This window comes from Haematobia irritans, chromosome 4, assembly GCF_050003625.1.
Source record: "Haematobia irritans isolate KBUSLIRL chromosome 4, ASM5000362v1, whole genome shotgun sequence".
Lineage (NCBI taxonomy): Eukaryota > Metazoa > Arthropoda > Insecta > Diptera > Muscidae > Haematobia > Haematobia irritans.
Genome location: NC_134400.1, coordinates 132,201,140 through 132,221,607, shown reverse-complemented (window position 1 = coordinate 132,221,607; position 20,468 = coordinate 132,201,140). Strand labels below are relative to the sequence as shown.

Genomic DNA, 20,468 nt, shown 5'->3' with positions numbered 1-20,468 from the left:
AGTATTACAACAAAAGTAAAGCAATTTAGACCTTTTGGTCTTGTGTTTATGGTATTCTAATACCACTTATTTATAAATTTCATTTTCATCTATCCACGTAAATTGCATAGAATATCTAATACCGATCAGAGAAAATATTTCTCTAGTTACATTTGTATTTGTGTATATATGTATTTTGCTAAATCCCATATCAGACAGACCCCAATAGCTATGATAATAATAGAAAGATAACAATAATAAAAAATATAGTTCATATTGTCTTTTGGTTTTGTAATAGAATTGAACAGGGCTCTAGTTTTATTGTAAGAGAAATGAAATGAAATCCTCTTTCCTTTATCTTCCATAGTTTTGCACCCCGATATTCTAGCTACAGATTGGCATTTTGCAAAATCCATTGGTTTATATTTGCATTTCATTTGCAATACAAAGTATTCTCTCGCAACTTGGAAACTTTCCCGAAGGCATTGTCTAGGTCAACAACCAATGAATGAAAATTTTTGTATCGTTTGTTGGTTGTTTATTATGGCAGAGAGAAAGCAATTTTGCCCATGATGATGATGATGATACTCGAACTTGCTCAAAGAAAGTTATGCGGGTATATATAGTAGAACAAAAGCCCAGTAGACCGATAATAAACAAGTGGTTAATTAAAATTATGCGGCTTGGCATGAGATCAAAAGGACAAAAGGAATTATTAACTAGATACCAAAATTGTGGTTGTTTTGATTAAGATTTTCCGATATAATCAATGTGGGTGAGAATGTGGTATATCAGCAATGAATAGAAAATTTAAATTTCTCTAAACATAATGTTCGAACAGAAAACAATGTCAATATCATATTTTCTTGTGGCGAGGGGGGTGGGTCTTTATGTTATATAGGTTTTGTTGTAGAATATTTATTTTAATATTCTTTATTTACCTTTCGTTATTTCTTATATGTTTGCATGGAACCACCGTAACGCATAATTAATATTAATTAATGGTCTTGGGTGCGTATAAGTATTATCAATAAGACGACAACACCTATTATATGCATGTATATGTATGGGCCAACTTTAATTAATCATTATTAATGTTTATTTGATTGAAACTATAGCATCCTTATTAATTAGGAAGGTTATTGCTTTTTGTTTATTGATTATTTTTGAAATAAATATTAGCTTATTTAGTAAAATAGGTACGAAAGGGCGTTTTTGGCGACTAGGATTCCCCAACGAATATCTCTTATAAATTAGTATACGAACAATTACGAAAATCATTAAGACTAATTTTAAGCGCATTTGATAAGTGTTCCGAATCTCCTTTAAATGTACACCGAAAAAATTGATTTGTTTTCTGGAATAAGAAATTTTACACCAAGTAATTTTCTTTTATTTTTTTTTTAAGTTTGTTTCTTTCAGGCATTGTACGAGTATAGCAAATATGTTCGGAAGATTTCGAAAAGATGTTCGACATTACATACTATTATATTAAATTTTTACTATGAAACTTCAAAATATTTCTTCTTAAAGACTTAAAGTCAGAAAAGAACAGTGCTTGATATAAACGAAATGAACCGTGTTATTGCAACAAAAGTTATCTTTTTATTGGAAAAATAAAACAAAATATTTTTTTTGTGATAAAAGTTTAAATTTTCGAAAAAATTCAAAAATCTTAAAAAAATGTTTTCGGTACACGTTTTCCAAATGGGTTTTCTTTGCGTGTAGCTCTCCCTCCACGTTCTTTTTATAAGGAAATGGAGAAGAGGAAAATTCCAATTTTCACGGAATTTCCTTTACCTTTGCTGGAAATCTTAAGTATGTTAAATCATATAATTTAAATTGAATTGAAAAAAGTTGTATCTGGTGCTTTTAGCACCAAATTTAGTTCTTTTTGATTTCCAAAAAGCATCAAATTGCCTTTTTAGTGCCTTTTCAAAAAAAAAGCACCAATTTAGCTTTTTAATTTAGTGCTTTTAGTGCTTTTTTCAATTTGAACAGTATTGAGTTTGATTGTCGACATCTTTTCATACAAAAACTCTGATTAGACCGTCAAAAGTTAAGAATCTCAACTATATTGCGAAATGTTACGAAGGTGGTATTGTTTTGGGTATTCTTTTGAAATTTCTAGCGACGAGGATGGGGGTTCATATTTTCATAAAATGAAAAATGCTACAAATCAAATCAATACCCAAAAGTTCTATAATAAATCATTGAAAGTTTTTTTTATACCCTTCACCATAGGATGGGGGTATATTAACTTTGTCATTCCGTTTGTAACACATCGAAATATTGCTCTAAGACCCCATAAAGTATATATATTCTGGGTCGTGGTGAAATTCTGAGTCGTACTGAGCATGTCCGTCCGTCTGTTGAAATCACGCTAACTTCCGAACGAAACAAGCTATCGACTTTAAACTTGGCACAAGTAGTTTTTATTGATGTAGGTCGGATGGTATTGTAAATGGGCCATATCGGTCCACTTTTACGTATAGCCCCCATATAAACGGACCCCCAAATTTGGTTTGCAGAGCCTCTAAGAGAAGAAAATTGCATCCGATCCGGCTGAAATTTGGTACATGGTGTTAGTATGTGATGTTTAACAACCATGCAAAAATTGGTCCATATCGGTCAATAATTATATATAGCCCCCATATAAACCGAACCCCCGATTTGGCTTGCGGAGTTGCTAGGAGAAGCAAATTCAATCCGATCCGGCTGAAATTTGGTACATGGTGTTAGTATATGGTCTCTAACAACCACGCCAAAATTGGTCCGCAACAGTCCATAATTATATATAGCCCCTATATAAACCGATCCCACGATTTGGTTTTCGGAGCCTCTAAGAGAAGCAAATTTCATCCGATCCGGCTGAAATTTGGTACATGGTGTTAGTATGTGATGTTTAAACACCACGCAAAAATTGGTTCATATCGGTCAATAATTATATATAGCCCCCATATAAACCGATCCCCCGATTTGGCTTGCGGAGTTTCTAGGAGAAGCAAATTCAATCCGATCCGGCTGAAATTTGGTACATGGTGTTAGTATATGGTCTCTAACAACCACGCCAAAATTGGTCCACATCGGTCCATAATTATATATAGCCCCCATATAAACCGATCCCCCGATTTGGCTTGCGGAACCTTTAAGAGAAGCAAATTTCACCCGATCAGGATGAAATTTGGTACATGGTGTTAGTATATGGCCTCTACTGACCATGCAAAAATTGGTCCACATCGGTGCATAATAATATATAGCCCCCATATAAACCGATCACCAGATTTGACCTCCGTAGCCTCTTGGAAGACCAAAATTCATCTGATTCACTTGATATTTGGTACGTGGTGTTAATATATGGCCTCAAACACCCATGCAAGAATTGGTCGAAATCGGTCCATAATTATGTATAGCCCCCATATAAACCGATCCCCAGATTTGACCTCCGGTGTCTTTGGGAGAAGCAAAATTCATCCGCTCTGGTTGAAATTTGGTACGTGGTGGTAGTATATGATATTTAACAACCATGCCAAAAGTGGTCCATATTAGTCCATAATCATTTGTAAACCGATCCCGAGATTTGGTTTTGGAGCCTCTTGGAGGAGCAAATTTCATCCGAGTCAGTTGAAATTTGGTACATTGTGCTAGTATACGGCCGTTAACAACCATGCCTAACTAGGTCCATATCGGTCTATAGTTATATATAGCCCTCAGATAAATCGATCCCCAATCACACAAAAATTGGTCCATATCAAGTTCATAATTGTATATAGCCCCAATATAAGCGACCCCCATATTTCAATTCTGGCTCCCTACGTACCGCCCAAAAGTCCATATCGATTCGTAATTAGTTGTAGACTTACCTACACATACCTTTTTTGTCTAATATATACCACGTATGGACTAACTCACAATTTAGAAAACGATTTAAGATACCACAACCCAAGTAATTCAATTGTGGATGACAGTCTTTCGTAGAAGCTTCTACGCAATCCATGGTGGAGGGTACATAAGATTCGGCCTGGCCGAACTTACGGCCATATATACTTGTTTTTTGTTTTTTTAGTAGAGCATTTAATTTTAGCTGGCTGGAGTTGTTTTTATGGTGGGAACTGGTTTGTGAGAATATATTTTTTGGTGTGTTTTGTGCTTCGGGAGTTGACATTACTGAGTTTCAAATAAATCGAAGAAGTTTTTTTTTTTGCTCTACGACGAAGTGTTGGGCAAAGAGCTGGTCTCCCCTTCCCTTCTAATATGAAGTGGCCAGGTTTAACTTACCCTCAACTTCCCTGTAAATTTCAAGTAAATCGAAGAAGTATATTTCTCTCCAAATATGACCTTCTGAGCTACGTGGAAGAGTAAATCTCACCCGATCAGGTAATTGATGTTAATATATGCCATCTAACAACCATGCAAAAATTGTTCCATATCGGTCTTGAATTGTATATAGTTCCCATATAAACCGATCCCCTAATTCGATCTCCAGAGCATATTGAAGGAGCAAATTTCATTCTAACCCTAAATTAGTCCAGATGACAGTGTCTAGTAGAATTTTCTATGGTGGGGGTTACATGTGATTCGATCTAGATGAACTTTCGACCGTATTTACTTGTTTTATTTTATTTTTATACCCTCCATCATAGGATGGGGGTATATTAACTTTGTCATTCCGTTTGTAACACATCGAAATATTGCTCTAAGACCCCATAAAGTATATATATTCTGGGTCGTGGTGAAATTCTGAGTCGATCTAAGCATGTCCGTCCGTCCGTCCGTCTGTTGAAATCACGCTAACTTCCGAACGAAACAAGCTATCGACTTGAAACTTGGCACAAGTAGTTGTTATCGATGTAGGTCGGATGGTATTGAAAATGGGCCATATCGGTATACGTAAAGTATAGCCCCCATATAAAGGGGCCCTCAGATTTGGTTTGTGGAGCCTCTAAATGAAGCATATTTCATCCAATCCGGCTGAAATTTGGTATATGGTGTTGGTATATGGTCTCTAACAACCATGCAAAAATTGGTCCACATCGGTCCATAATTATATATAGCCCCCATATAAACCGATCCCCAGATTTGGCTTGCGGAGCCTAAAAGAGAAGAAAATTTCATACGATCCGGCTGAAATTTGGTACATGGTGTTGGTGTATGGTCTCTAACAACCTTGCAAAAATTGGTCCATATCGGTCCTTAATTATATATAGCCCCCATATAAACCGATCCCCAGATTTGGCTTGTGGAACCTCTAAGAGAAGCATATTTCATCCAATCCGGCTGAAATTTGGTACATGGTGTTGGCATATGGTCTCTAACAATCATGCAAAAATTGGTCCACATCGGTCCATAATTATATATAGCCCCCATATAAACCGATTCCCAGATTTGGCTTGCGGAGCCTCAAAGAGAAGTAAATTTCATCCGATCCGGCTGAAATTTGGTACATGATGTTGGTATATGGTCTCTAACAACGATGCAAAAATTGGTCCACATCGGTCCATATTTATATATAGACCCCATATAAACCGATCTCCAGATTTGGCTTGCGAAGCCTCAAAGAGGAGCAAATTGCATCCGATCCGGCTGAAATTTGGTACATGGTATTGGTATATGGTCCCTAACACCCTTGCAAAAATTGGTCCACATCGGTCCATAATTATATATGGCGCCCATATAAACCGATCCCCAGATTTGGGTTGCGGAGCCTCAAAGAGAAGGAAATTTCATCCGATCCGCCTGAAATTTGGTACACGATATTGGTATATGGTCTCTAACAACCATGCAAAAATTGGTCCACATCCGTTCATAATTATATATAGCCCCCATATAAACCGATCCCCAGATTTGGCTTGCGAAGTCTCCAAGAGAAGCAAATTTCATCCAATCCGGTTGTAATTTGGAACATGGTGTTAGTATATGATCTTTAACAACCGTGCCAGAATTGGTCCATATCGGTCCATAATTATATATAGCCCCATATAAAACATTCTCCAGATTTGACCTCCGGAGCCTCTTGGAGGAGCAAAATTCATCCGATCCGGTTCAAATTAGGCACGTGGTGTTAGTATATGGTCGCTAACAACCATACCAAAATTGGTCCAATCACACAAAAATTGGTCCATATCGGTTCATAATCATGGTTGCCACTAGAGCCAAAAATAATCTACCAAAATTTTATTGCTATAGAAAATTTTGTCAAAATTTTATTTCTAGAGAAAATTTTGTTACAATTTTATTCGGTTCATAATAAAATTTTCATCATTGTCAAAATTTTATTTCTATAGTGTTAGGAGGTTTTAAGATACCTTGCCATCGGCAAGCGTTACCGCAACTTAAGTAATTCGATTGTGGATGGCAGTGTTTAGATGAAGTTTCTACGCAATCCATGATGGAGGGCACATAAGCTTCGGCCTGGTCGAACTTACGGCCGTATATACTTGTTATTTTCTTCTATTCTTAAAATTCATAAATTCTATGCAACATTGCTTATATCATGTTTTACTTAAATTTCCTATTTCCATTTTGGCTATCATAACCTTGAATGTTTCGGTGAAGATATTCGAATTTGATATATGATATGAGAATAAATATCACAAATTCAATTCCCATCAACCCTTTCAATTTCTGGTCACGATAAACAAATCCAATCAACTGAATATCTTATATTGGCCAATTCAACTAGAAATCTACAACGAATAGTCATTTGTTCAAAAATTAATTATTAATGTATGTTTCGTTTATAGCCATGCACTTGGCCAACATATTTATGGCTTGTCATCCACCATAGCGTATGATTAACACAAATTCTTGTTACAGGTGGCCGTTACGTGTTATTCATTTATTATTACTAATTCGTACCCTTGGCCCTATAATCATGATTTCCTGAAAAATTGATAAGTACATAGGTTGTTGTGGTTTCATGTCATACGTGATTTTATTGACACCATTCATTGGAATAATTGAATATTGGTATTGGAAGGTAGGTGTAAAGTTTCGATGAACTTAATACAATGTTTTGGATTGTAGGTGAAATTCGAATGGTAAAGCGTAATGTGATATAGGAAAATTGTGACTTTGAATTAATGATCGATACAGATAATATTGACATATTTAATAGTTTTTAGGGTTACCTATTTATTTGTTTATTTATTTTATATATACAGCAACTAATGATGTGAATCCATAAATAGTCGGGCGGGGCCGACTATATTATACCCTGCACCACTTTGTAGATCTAAATTTTCGATACCATATCACATCCGTCAAATGTGTTGGGGGCTATATATAAAGGTATGTCCCAAAAACATACATTTAAATATCACTCGATCTGGACAGATTTTGATAGACTTCTACAAAATCTATATACTCAAAATTTAAGTCAGCTAATGCACTAGGGTGGAACACAATGTTAGTAAAAAACAAGTAAGGAAAGTCTAAAGTCGGGCGGGGCCGACTATATTATACCCTGCACCACTTTGTAGATCTAAATTTCCGATACCATATCACAACCGTCAAATGTGTTGGGGGCTATATATAAAGGTTTGTCCCAAATACATACATTTAAATATCACTCGATCTGGACAGAATTTGATAGACTTCTACAGAATATATGGACTCAAAATTTAAGTCGGCTAATGCACTAGGGTGGAATACAATGTTTGTAAAAAATATGGGAAACATTTAAATCTGACGCAATTTTAAGGAAACTTCGCAAAAGTTTATTTATGATTTATCGCTCGATATATATGTATTAGAAGTTTAGGAAAATTAGAGTAATTTTTACAACTTTTCGACTATGAAGTGGCGATTTTACAAGGAAAATGTTGGTATTTTGACCATTTTTGTCGAAATCAGAAAAACATATATACATGGGAGCTATATCTACATCTGAACCGATTTCAACCAAATTTGGCACACATAGCTACAATGCCAATACTACTCCCTGTGCAAAATTTCAACTAAATCGGAACAAAAAATTGGTCTCTGTGGTCATATGAGTGTAAATCGGGCGAAAGCTATATATGGGAGCTATATCTAAATCTGAACCGATTTCAACCAAATTTGGCACGCATAGCTACAATGCTAATTCTACTCCCTGTGCAAAATTTCAATTAAATCGGAGTAAAAGATTGGCCACTGTAATATGTTGCCAAGTGTGGCAACATATTACAGTGGCACACTTGGCAACACTACTAATTGTACTTCTAGTGCAAAATTTTAAGCAAATTAGGGTAAAACTCTGGCTTCTGGGGCCATATAAGTCCATATCGGTTGAAATATATATAGGAGCTATATCTTAATCTGAACCAATTTCTTCCAAAATCAATAGGGTTCTATTCTGAGCCAAAACACATACTTGTGCCAAATTTGAAGTCGATTGGGCTAAAACTGCGACCTAGACTTTGATTATAAAAATGTGTTCACGGACAGACGGACGTGGCTATATCGACTCAGGAGCCCACCCTGAGCATTTTTGCTAAAGACACCATGTGTCTATCTCATCTCCTTCTGGTATGCACTAACTTATAATACCCTGTTCCACAGTGTGGCGCAGGGTCTAATTATAATCGAGGGGGTTCGAGGGCTATATTGGATATGGATGAATATCTATAGGATATTTTATAATTTGGAAGGAGAGTGGTTTAATCAGTAGTTAGCCTCAAACTGCAAACATTTTACATAAAATTTTAACTAAACAGTATTACAAATGCTGACATTACGCCGATATTATATAAATAAGTAAATATTTTTCGACAAATTCAAGAAAATTTATTAGACATAATTAATTTTTATACCCTAAACCACATAGTGGTTAGGGTATAATAAGTTTGATCTGCCAAAAAATTTGCCTACCAGAAATTGATTTTAGACCCCATAAAATGTATACCGATCGACTCAGAATCACCTCCTGACTCGATCTAATGCTTGGTGTCCGTCCGTCTGTCCATGTATTTATTGTTCACAGGATTCCGGTCGCAATTATAAACCGATTTGGATGAAGGTATGGTATAGGGAATTTTTTGGGCTCAAGGACGAACGCTATGGAAGAAATCGGATCAAATTTAGATATAGCTCCCATATATATGTATCGCCCGATTTCGACAAATGGGGTCACGTTGCACTTTTTTACTAACCGATCATCGCCAAATAAAGCACAAAATAATCTTCTGCATCACCCTTTAAGTCTGCAAAATTTAATTGAAATTGGTTCAGATTTGGCTATAAAACCCTTATTTATCAACCGATAGTACTCAAAGTAGGCCAAATGTAATCTTCTATATCACTAACTAAATGCGCAAAAAATCATCGAAATCGGTTGAGATTTAGCTATAGCTCCCATATATATGTACCGCCCGATTTTTCTAAATTTGGCTATAAAACCCTTATTTATCAACCGATAGTACTCAAATTAGGCCAAATGTAATCTTCTATAGCACTAACTGTATGTGCAAAATTTCATCGAAATCGGTTCAGATTGAGATATAGCTCCCATATATATGTTTTTCCCGATTTTCCCTTATTTATTATCCGATCTTACTCAAAGTTGGTTAGATCCGGTCCTCTATAGTACTAACGGTATGTGCAAAATTTCATCGAAATCGGTTCAGATGTAGATATAACTCCCATATATGTATCGCCCGATTTTGAAAAATTTGTCCCCAATAACCTTATGTTTGAGGCCTCATTTCTCAACTGATTTTACTCAAATTTTGCACAAGGTAACCTTTTGTGGTATTAATTAAACCCGCAAAATATTATGCAAATTGGTTCAGATTTACATATAGCTTCAATATATATGCATCGTTCGATTTTCCCAAATTTGCCCATAATACTCTTATTTATTAACCAATGTTACTCAAATTTCAAATTTTGATGTACAAGCCGATCGTATTTATACGTACTTGTAGCTCTTACATAAGAATATTGCTCGATTTTTACAAATTTGGATTTATTACCCACACTAATTGAGCGATTTTCTCTTTTTTTAATAATGGGCTGTGGCATAATAACTCCGTAGGTGCAATATCAACTACAGCCAGTGTTGCTAGAAGTAGGGGAAATTCCCTATTTGTAGGTTTTTTCTAATATTTAGCGTCTTATAGGGACGTAGGGCCACAATGTAGGGACATTTTGTAATAATTTTTACATTTTGGGGGCTCTAGAGGAGGAAATTAGAAGCCGGCAAGGCTTGATCTTTAACAATGTGTGGTAACAACAGTTACCACTCGTGCCAAAAAAATCTAACAAAATTTGAAGATTACCACAAATTACCACAAATCTAGCAAACAAATATTTCTATAGAAATTTTTGTCAAAACTTTATTCCTGTTGAAAATTTTGTCAACATTTTATTTCTATAGAAAATGTTGTCAACATTTTATTTCTATAGAAATTAAAAAAAAAAAAAAAAATTTCTATAAAAATTTTTCTCAAAATTTTATTTCTGTGGAATTTTTTCTCAAAATTTTATTTCTATGGAATTTATTATCAAAATTTTATTTCTGTAGTAAAATTTCTCAAAAAAATTGTTTATAGAAATGTTTTCCAAAATTTTATTTCTATAGAGATTTAACAAATAAAATTACTACTTTTTGGTTGAATTCTACCAACTGTGGCAATCGTGGTGGTAATACAAATTTATTTTCTAGGTTATATACGTTGCATTTTCATGTTTTAAGATAAGAAAGTACTTAGAACCATTTTTATCTTGTAAAATTTGTTTAAATTTAACGAAAAATATTGTTTGGGAATGTATGGGAAATTAGGGAACTTTTTTTGTCCTTGTAGGGTAAACCGAACATTTTCCCTGGCAACACTGACTATGAGCTATAGTCAGATTGAGACATAGCACCCATAAACATGTACCCCTTAATTTTCTTAAATATGCAACTGCGGTTTATCTTCCAGACTTATATCAATGTTACCCCACAAATGCTTATGATTACTAATTCAGTAAGGGTGGTTTAGGGTATGATATAGTCGGCCCCGCCCGACTTTCTACTTTACTTACTTGTTTAATAATGAACTCAATATTAGTGGCCTACTAACTCTGTAGGTGGGAGCCACCGTGGTGCCATGGTTAGCTTGCCAGTCTTGCATACACAGCATCGTGGGTTCAAACCCAGTTTCGACCAAACACCAAAAAAGTTTTCCAGCGGTGGAATATCCCACGTCAGTAATGCTGGTGATATTTCTGAGTGTTTCAAAGCTACTCTAAGTGGTTTCACTGCAATGTGGAACACCGTTCGGACTTGGCTTTAAAAAGGAGCTTAACATAGAATCGGGCAGCACTCAGTTATAAAAGAGAAGCTCACCACCGTGGTATCACAATGGACTGAATAGTCTACCACTATACCTAACCTAACCTAACTCTGTAGGTGTAAAACGAAGTATAGCTCCTAATATCAGGCTTTTCTGTTCAGATTGTGATAAAATTCCAATAAACATGTACTCCTTAATTTTCATAAATAAGGAAATGCGGTTCATCTCCCAAACCTATACCAAGGATACCCCCCAAATGCTTATGTTTACTAATTCACTGGGGGTGGTTTAGTGTATGATGTAGTCGGCCCCACCCGACTTTCTACTTTACTCACTTGTTTAAGTTTGTAAACAATAAATTTTTTCGATGTATGAAATTTTTTATATATAAAAAAATTTCTTCAACTGACTAGAACCATGATTTAATTTTTTAGAAATGTTTTACTTGTAATATATTTTAGTGAAAACTTTCTAAAATAAAGCCTTATTAGGGTATAGATTTACTATTTCGTGAAGCCCATTGTACAACCCACCTTCATGTGCTCATGTATGTGTGATTTATAAATGCATTGTTAGTTACCTATGTTTGTTTGTGCATGTGTGAGTTATGGTGATTTCCTATGAATAAAATTTACCTGAATTTTGTCACAATCCGACCATGTCTTCAGTTTTGGTTCAAATTTTTTATCTTTTTCATTGGTACTGGCCGAGCTTTTTGTTGAACTACTCGTATCCTGCGTTGAGATCCACACCAAATTACCTTTGGGTTGTTTAACTAAAATTAACGCATGTTTGCCATGGGGAACGTCATGCTGTATAGGGAATTCATGAAAATATAGAAGGGAAAAAATATTTAAATTATTGCTAACGCGAAAACAAAGAAATTTAATATAAAATAGATATTCGATAAATATTTAAAAAAAAAGTCATTGGATATTATTGGATATATTATTCTGTGCAAGTTTCAAATCATTTTTTACACCAACTACCATAGGATGCTGGGTGTTTGCAACACATCGAAATAAAGATTTTCGATCATATGATGTATACCTAGTTTTATAATGAACCCATTCAATAATGAACCCATTATCCTGAAATTTTATACATACTGGTTTTTTGTGCACCAGGTTTTGATATAGCCCCCATATAAACCGATCCCGCGATTTAAATTCTTCAACATCAAGATGCTGCTATTTTTATACGATTTGTTAAATATTAACAAGTATATACGGCCGTAAGTTCGGCCAGGCCGAAGCTCATGTACCCTCCATCAGGGATTGCGTAGAAACTTCTTCTAAACACTGCCATCCACAATCGAATTACTTAAGTTGCGGTAACGCTTGCCGATGGCATGGTATCTTAAAACCTCCTAACACCATCTTATAAATTGTATGTAAGTCCATACGTGGTATATATTAAATCAAAAAAGATCGATCCAATACGTATATAATTCAGTTTGAAAAAGTAGACATAAAATTTTGACAAAATTTTCTACAGAAATAAAATTTTAACAAAATTTTCTATAGAAATAAAATTTTCACAAAATTTTCTATAGAAATAAACATTTTGACAAAATTTTCTATAGAAAGAAAATTTTGACAAAAATTTCTACAGAAATAAAATTTTAACAAAATTTTCTATAGAAATAAACTTTTGATAAAATTTTCTATAGAAATAAAATCTTGGTAGATTATTTGTGGCTCGAGTGGCAACCATGATTATGAACCGAATACAATTTGAACAAAATTTTCTCTAGAAATAAAATTTTAACAAAATTTTCTATAGAAATAAAATTTTGACAAAATTTTCTATAGAAATAAAATTTTGGTAGATTATTTTTGGCTCTAGTGGCAACCATGATTATGAACCTATATGGACCAATTTTTGTGTGATTGGACCATTTTTGGTATGGTTGTTAGCGACCATATACTAACACCACTTTCCTAATTTGAACCGGATCGGATGAATTTTGCTTCTCCAAGAGGCTCCGGAGGTCAAATCTGGAGAACGTTTTATATGGGGCTATATAATTATGGACCGATATGGACCAATTCTGGCACGGTTGTTAAAGATCATATACTAACACCATGTTCCAAATTACAACCGGCTTGGATGAAATTTGCTTCTCTTGGAGACTCAACAAGCCAAATCTGGGGATCAGTTTATATGGGGGCTATATATAATTATGAACCGATGTGGACCAATTTTTGCATAGTTGTTAGAGACCATATACCAACATCATGTACCAAATTTCAGCCGGATCAGATTAAATTTGCTTCTCTTTGAGGCTCCGCAAGCCAAATCTGGGGATCGGTTTATATGGGGGTTATATATAGTTATGGACCGATGTGGACCAATTTTTGCATGATTGTTAGAGACCATATACCAACACCATGTACCAAATTTCAGCCGGATCGGATGAAATTTGCTTCTCTTTTAAGCTCCGCAAGCCAAATCTGGGGATCGGTTTATATGGGGGCTATATATAATTATGGACCGATGTGGATCAATTTTTGCATGGTTGTTAGAGACCATATACCAACACCATGTACCAAATTTCAGCCGGATCAGATGAAATTTGCTTCTCTTTGAGGCTCCGCAAGCCAAATCTGGGGATCGGTTTATATGGGGGTTATATATAGTTATGGACCGATGTGGACCAATTTTTGCATGATTGTTAGAGACCATATACCAACGCCATGTACCAAATTTCAGCCGGATCGGATGAAATTTGCTTCTCTTGTAGGCTCCGCAAGCCAAATCTTGGGATCGGCTTATATGGGGGCTATATATAATTATGGACCGATGTGGACCAATTTTTGCATGGTTGTTAGAGACCATATACCAACACCATGAACCAAATTTCAGCTGGATCGGATGAAACATGCTTCTGTTAGAGGCTCCACAAGCCAAATCTGAGGGTCCCTTTATATGGGGGCTATACGTAAAAGTGGACCGATATGGCCCATTTTCAATACCATCCGACCTACATCGATAACAACTACTTGTGCCATGTTTCAAGTCGATAGCTTGTTTCGTTCGGAAGTTAGCGTGATTTCAACAGAAGGACGGACGGACGGACGGACGGACATGCTTAGATCGACTCAGAATTTCACCACGACCCACAATATATATACTTTATGGGGTCTTGAGCAATATTTCGATGTGTTACAAACGGAATGACAAAGTTAATATACCCCCATCCTATGATGGAGGGTATAAAAATTGGTGTTCAGTCGGAGCAGGGATTGAAACCACGACCCTTTTGCATGAAAGGCAGACATGCTAACCACTGCTCCGCGTGGCCAACAAATGTATGTTTCTGTTAAATAATGTTATGTTTGCATGGGCTCGAGGGCGCTGCAAACTATGCTATATAAATGTAACTTATAACGATAATTGTGTACTGGTGACTATAACAGCTACGTAGCCTAGTGGATAGTGTGTTGGCTTACAAACTGTATGGTCCTCGGTTCGATTCTCCGTCCAGGCGAAAGGTAAAATTTATAAAATTGAATAATTTCTTCAACATTATTTGTTTTACAGAAAAAGGTGGCAAGAACTAAAAAATTTCGTGGAAGGGAAAATTATGTGAGGGAATGAGCACAATCTTCTTTGGGGAAAATTCTTCCAAGCATATAATATTTTTGGGCTCAAAATTCTTCCAAACATATAATATGTTCACATAAAACAAACATATTTATGTTTCGGCAGTATCCAATAATATATGTGCTTCCTGCAAAATATGTTTGGAACATATGTTAGAGAAGCGTTTTTTTTTTGTGAGGGTGTTGTCATATGTAGCTTTTCACAAAGCTTCCAACTAATTTGAATGCCTTCATTGTGGTTACCATCACAATTTCGGTCTACAGAATAGGGCAGGATATAGTCGGTCCCACGCTACTTTAGTCTGTTCTTACTTGTTTTGGATATGAAAACGAAAGCCTTATCTGCCAATATCACCCTATGTTAAAGGGTGATAAAATGTGTTTAGTGGAGGACTTCTAAACGTGGGTATGAGGGGCTGAAATAAGGCATTACAGATCATAAATTTCCTCCCTGCATACATACGTCTCTGTCAATTCCTATGGGTCTTCAATTACAAATACCATCAGGGGAAAAATGGAAACTCATAATTTGCCTGATACAAATATAACAACATTTTTTATGACTGCGAGAGATTTCATCTTTTCTTATTTAAGCTTTTCAATATGTTCGTTATCATATTTTCTGTGTTTTGTTTTAATTTCGTTGCTTTTTTTTGTTAATTTCTTTTTAGATTCATTGCAGAAGGAGGACTGCTGAAGGCAAGCTAGCATCAGTCTAACAGTGAGTAGAATGATTTGAGGGTCATAACATTTCCATTTGTGCTTTATTTTTCCTTTAGGATCACTAAATGCGATTGGTGTTGTGCTATGTTTGCTTCATATTTCCCTTTTCGCCTTTTTTTGTTCACGGCATTTTGGTATTTTAATTAAATGTTTGTTAGAGTAATTTTCCGAAAATATTTATTAAAAGTGAACTTTTGACAACGTTCTAATTTGATTTCAATGAATTTTGTTTCCTCCATTATGCTTTAAATGGAATTTGTCATTGCATTGTAATACGATATTAGTTTGGGATTTATTAAAATCTAGAATATTGGGTTTTTTCAATACACTGAAAAAACAGTGAACCCACCAGAAAGAAAACATTTAGTTAATTTTAGAAAATTTTTTATATTTTTAGAAAATTTTAACTAAACAGTATTACAAAGGCTGACATCACGCCGATATCACAAAAATAAGTAACTATTTTTCGACAAATTCAAGAAAATTTATTAGACATAATTATTTTTTTCCACTTGTTAAAGAAAATTTTGTAGTTTGAAGGAAAAAAATGGAGTTCAAAATTGCAAGAATGTCTTTAGTGACATTCGAAGTTCATAATGGACGAATTTGTAGTAAAATTTACAAATTTAAAGAAATAATGAACTATTTGGTGAGAAGTACGAATTTAGTAAAACTTTTTACTTCATTTTTGTATAATTTTTTCCCGCATTTTAGTTCATTTAACTAACGTACCCAAAAAATTATTAGAGTAAACGAAACTTTCTCCATATATAAAAATCCATGAACTAAAACAAAGTTAAATTGGCTTTAGTTAAATAGAGAGTTCACTTTTTTTTAGTGTACATGTGGTTGAAGAAGTAAATCTCAAGTGCTCAAGACAATCACATTGTGTCATACAATATGATGCTGGAAAGGTGACACTTTAAATTTATTAAAAAAACCAGTAAGGAAAGTCTAAAGTCGGGCGGGGTCGACTATATTATACCCTGCACCACTTTGTAGAACTAAATTTTCGATACCATATCACATCCGTCAAATGTGTTGGGGGCTATATATAAAGGTTTGTCCCAAATACATACATTTAAATATCACTCGATCTGGAAGAATTTGATAGACTTCAACAAAATCAATTGACTCAAAATGTAAGTCGGCTAATGCACTAGGGTGACACAATGTTAGTAAAAAATATGGGAAACATTTAAATCTGAATTTTTAAGGAAACTTGGCAAAAGTTTATTTATGATTTATCCCTCGATATATATGTATTAGAAGTTTAGGAAAATTAGAGTCATTTTTACAACTTTGCGACTAAGCATTGGCGATTTCACAAGGAAAATGTTGGTATTTTGACCATTTTTGTCGAAATCAGAAAAACATATATATGGGAGCTATATCTAAATCTGAACCGATTTCAACCAAATTTGGCACGCATAGTTAGAATGCTAATTCTACTCCCTGTGCAAAATTTCAACTAAATCGGAGCAAAAAATTGGCCTCTGTGGGCAAATGAGTGTAAATCGGGCGAAAGCTATATATGGGAGCTATATCTAAATCTGAACCGATTTTGCTGATATTTTGCAAGTTTTTCGAGACTCATAAAATATTCGGATGTACGGAATTTGAGGAAGATCGGTTGATATACACGCCAATTATGACCAGATCGGTGAAAAATATATATGGCAGCTATATCTAAATCTGAACCGATTTTTTCCAAAATCAATAGGGATCGTCTTTGAGCCGAAACAGGACCCTGTACCAAATCTTAGGACAATCGGACTCAAACTGCGAGCTGTACTTTGCACACAAAAATACATCAACAGACAGACAGACAGACAGACGGACAGACAGACGGACAGACAGACGGACATCGCTAAATCGACTCAGAATTTAATTCTAAGCCGATCCGTATACTAAAAGGTTGGTCTATGATTACTCCTTCTTTGCGTTACATACAAATGCACAAACTTATTATACCCTGTACCACAGTAGTGGTGAAGGGTATAAATATGGGAAACGTTTAAATCTGAAGCAATTTTAAGGAAATTTCGAAAAAGTTTATTTATGATTTATCGCTCGATATATATGTATTAGAAGTTTAGGAAAATTAGAGTCATTTTTACAACTTTTCGACTAAGCAGTGGCGATTTTACAAGGAAAATGTTGGTATTTTGACCATTTTTGTCGAAATAAGAAAAACATATATATGGGAGCTATATCTAAATCTGAACCGATTTCAACCAAATTTGGCACGCATAGTAACAATGCTAATTCCACTCCCTGTGCAAAATTTCAACTAAATCGGAGTTAAAAATTGGCCTCTGTGGCCATATGAGTGTAAATCGGGCGAAAGCTTTATATGGGAGATATATCCAAATCTGAACCGATTTCAAACAAATTTGGCACGCATAGTTACAACGCTAATTCTACTCCCTATGCAAAATTTCAACTAAATCGGAGCAAAAAATTGACCTCTGTGGGCAAATGAGTGTAAATCGGGCGAAAACTATATATGGGAGATATATCCAAATCTGAACCGATTTCAAACAAATTTGGCACGCATAGTTACAACGCTAATTCTACTCCCTATGCAAAATTTCAACTAAATCGGAGCAAAAAATTGACCTCTGTGGGCAAATGAGTGTAAATCGGGCGAAAACTATATATGGGAGCTATATCTAAATCTGAACCGATTTTGCTGATATTTTGCAAGTTTTTCGAGACTCATAAAATATTCGGATGTACGGAATTTGAGGAAGATCGGTTGATATACACGCCAATTATGACCAGATCGGTGAAAAATATATATGGCAGCTATATCTAAATCTCAACCGATTTTTTCCAAAATCAATAGGGATCGTCTTTGCGCCGAAACAGGACCCTATACCAAATTTTAGGACAATCGGACTAAAACTGCGAGCTGTACTTTGCACACAAAAATACATCAACAGACAGACAGACAGACAGACAGACGGACAGACAGACAGACGGACATCGCTAAATCGACTCAGTATTTAATTCTAAGCCGATCCGTATACTAAAAGGTTGGTCTATGATTACTCCTTCTTTGCGTTACATACAAATGCACAAACTTATTATACCCTGTACCACAGTAGTGGTGAAGGGTATAAAAAGTATATACAGCCGTAAGTTCGGCCAGACCGAATCTTATGTACCCTCCACCATAGATTGCATAGAAACTTGTTCTAAAGACTGTCATCCACAATCGAATTACTTGGGTTGCGGTAACACTTGCCCATGGTAAGGCATATTAAAACTTCTTAACACCGTCTTCTCAATTGTAAAGTAGTCCATACGGGGTGTATATTAAACAAAAACAAGTATATACGGCCGTAAGTTCGGCCAGGCCGAAGTTTATGTACCCTCCACCATGAATGTACCCTCCACTTCTACTGAAGACTGTCATCCACAATCGAATTACTTGGGTTGCGGTAACTTTTGCCGATGACAAGGTATCTTAAAACTTCCTAATACCGTAACGTAGTCCATATGTGGTATATATTAAACTTAAAATGGTCGATTAAATACGTATATAATTAAGTTTGACTAAATTTTGACAAAATAAAATTTTGACAACATTTTTTATAGAAGTAAAATTTGCACAAAATTTTCTATAGAAATACGATTTTAACAAAATTTTCTATAGAAATAACATTTTGACAAAATGTTCTATAGAAATAAAATTTTTACAAAATTTTCAAAAGATTTAAAATTTTGACAACATTTTCTACAAAAATAAAATATTGCCAAAATTTTCTATAGAAATAAAATTTGACAACATTTTCTATGGGAATAAAATTTCGACAAAATTTTCTACAGAAATAAAATTTTGCTAGATTATTTTTGCTCGAGTGGCAAGCATGATTATGAACCGATATGGACCAATTTTTGTGTGATTGGGGATCGGCTATATATAACTATAGACCGATATGGACCAATTTTGGCATGGTTATCAGCGCCCATATATTAACACCACGTTGCAAATTTCAACCGGATCGGATGAATTTTGCTCGTCCAAGTGGCTCCGGAGTTCAAATCTGGGGATCGGTTTATATAGGGGCAATATATAATTATGGACTGATATGGACCAATTTTTGAATGGTTCTTAGAGACTATATACTAATACCATGTACCAAATTTTAGCCGGATCGGATGAAATTTGCTTCTCTTAGAGGATCCGCAAACCAAATCTGGGAATCGGTTTATATGGGGGCTATATATAATTATGGACCGATATGGACCAATTTTTGCATGGTTGTTAAAGACCATATACTAACACCACGTACCAAATTTCAACCGGATCGGGTTAATTTTGCTCTTCCAAGGGGCTCCGGAGTTCAAATCTGGGGATTGGTTTATATAGGGGCTACATATAATTATGGACCGATATGGACCCATTTTTGCATGGTTGTTAGAGACCATATACTAACACCACGTACCAAATTTCAACCGGATCGGATGAATTTTGCTCCTCTAAGAGGCTCCGGAGTTCAAATCTGGGATCGGTTTATATGGGGGCTATATATAATTATGGACCGATATGGACCAATTTTTGCATGGTTTATAGAGACCATATACTAATACCACGTACCAAATTTCAGCCGTATCGGATGAAATTTGCTTCTCTTTGAGGCTCCGCAAGCCAAATCTGGGGATCGGTTTATATGGGGGCTATATATAATTATGGACCGATGTGGACCAATTTTTGCATGGTTGTTAGAGACCATATACCAACACCATGTACCAAATTTCAGCCGGAGCGGATGAAATTTGCTTCTCTTAGAGCAATCGCAAGCCAAATTTGAGGGTCCGTTTATATGGGGGCTATACGTCCAAGTTTATATGGGGGCTATACGTCCAATATGGCCCATTTGCAATA

General features: G+C 35.2%; 1 protein-coding gene across 1 annotated transcript in view; it reads right to left on the bottom strand.

Annotated features, from left to right (window-relative positions):
* The window catches only part of LOC142233787 (uncharacterized), a 200,879-nt gene that overhangs the window by 65,531 nt on the left and 114,880 nt on the right, over window positions 1–20,468 (bottom strand). The window contains exon 7 of the mRNA XM_075304817.1: window positions 11,876–12,052. Coding sequence (XP_075160932.1) covers window positions 11,876–12,052 — 177 coding nt within the window. The remainder of the gene's footprint in view (window positions 1–11,875; window positions 12,053–20,468) is intronic.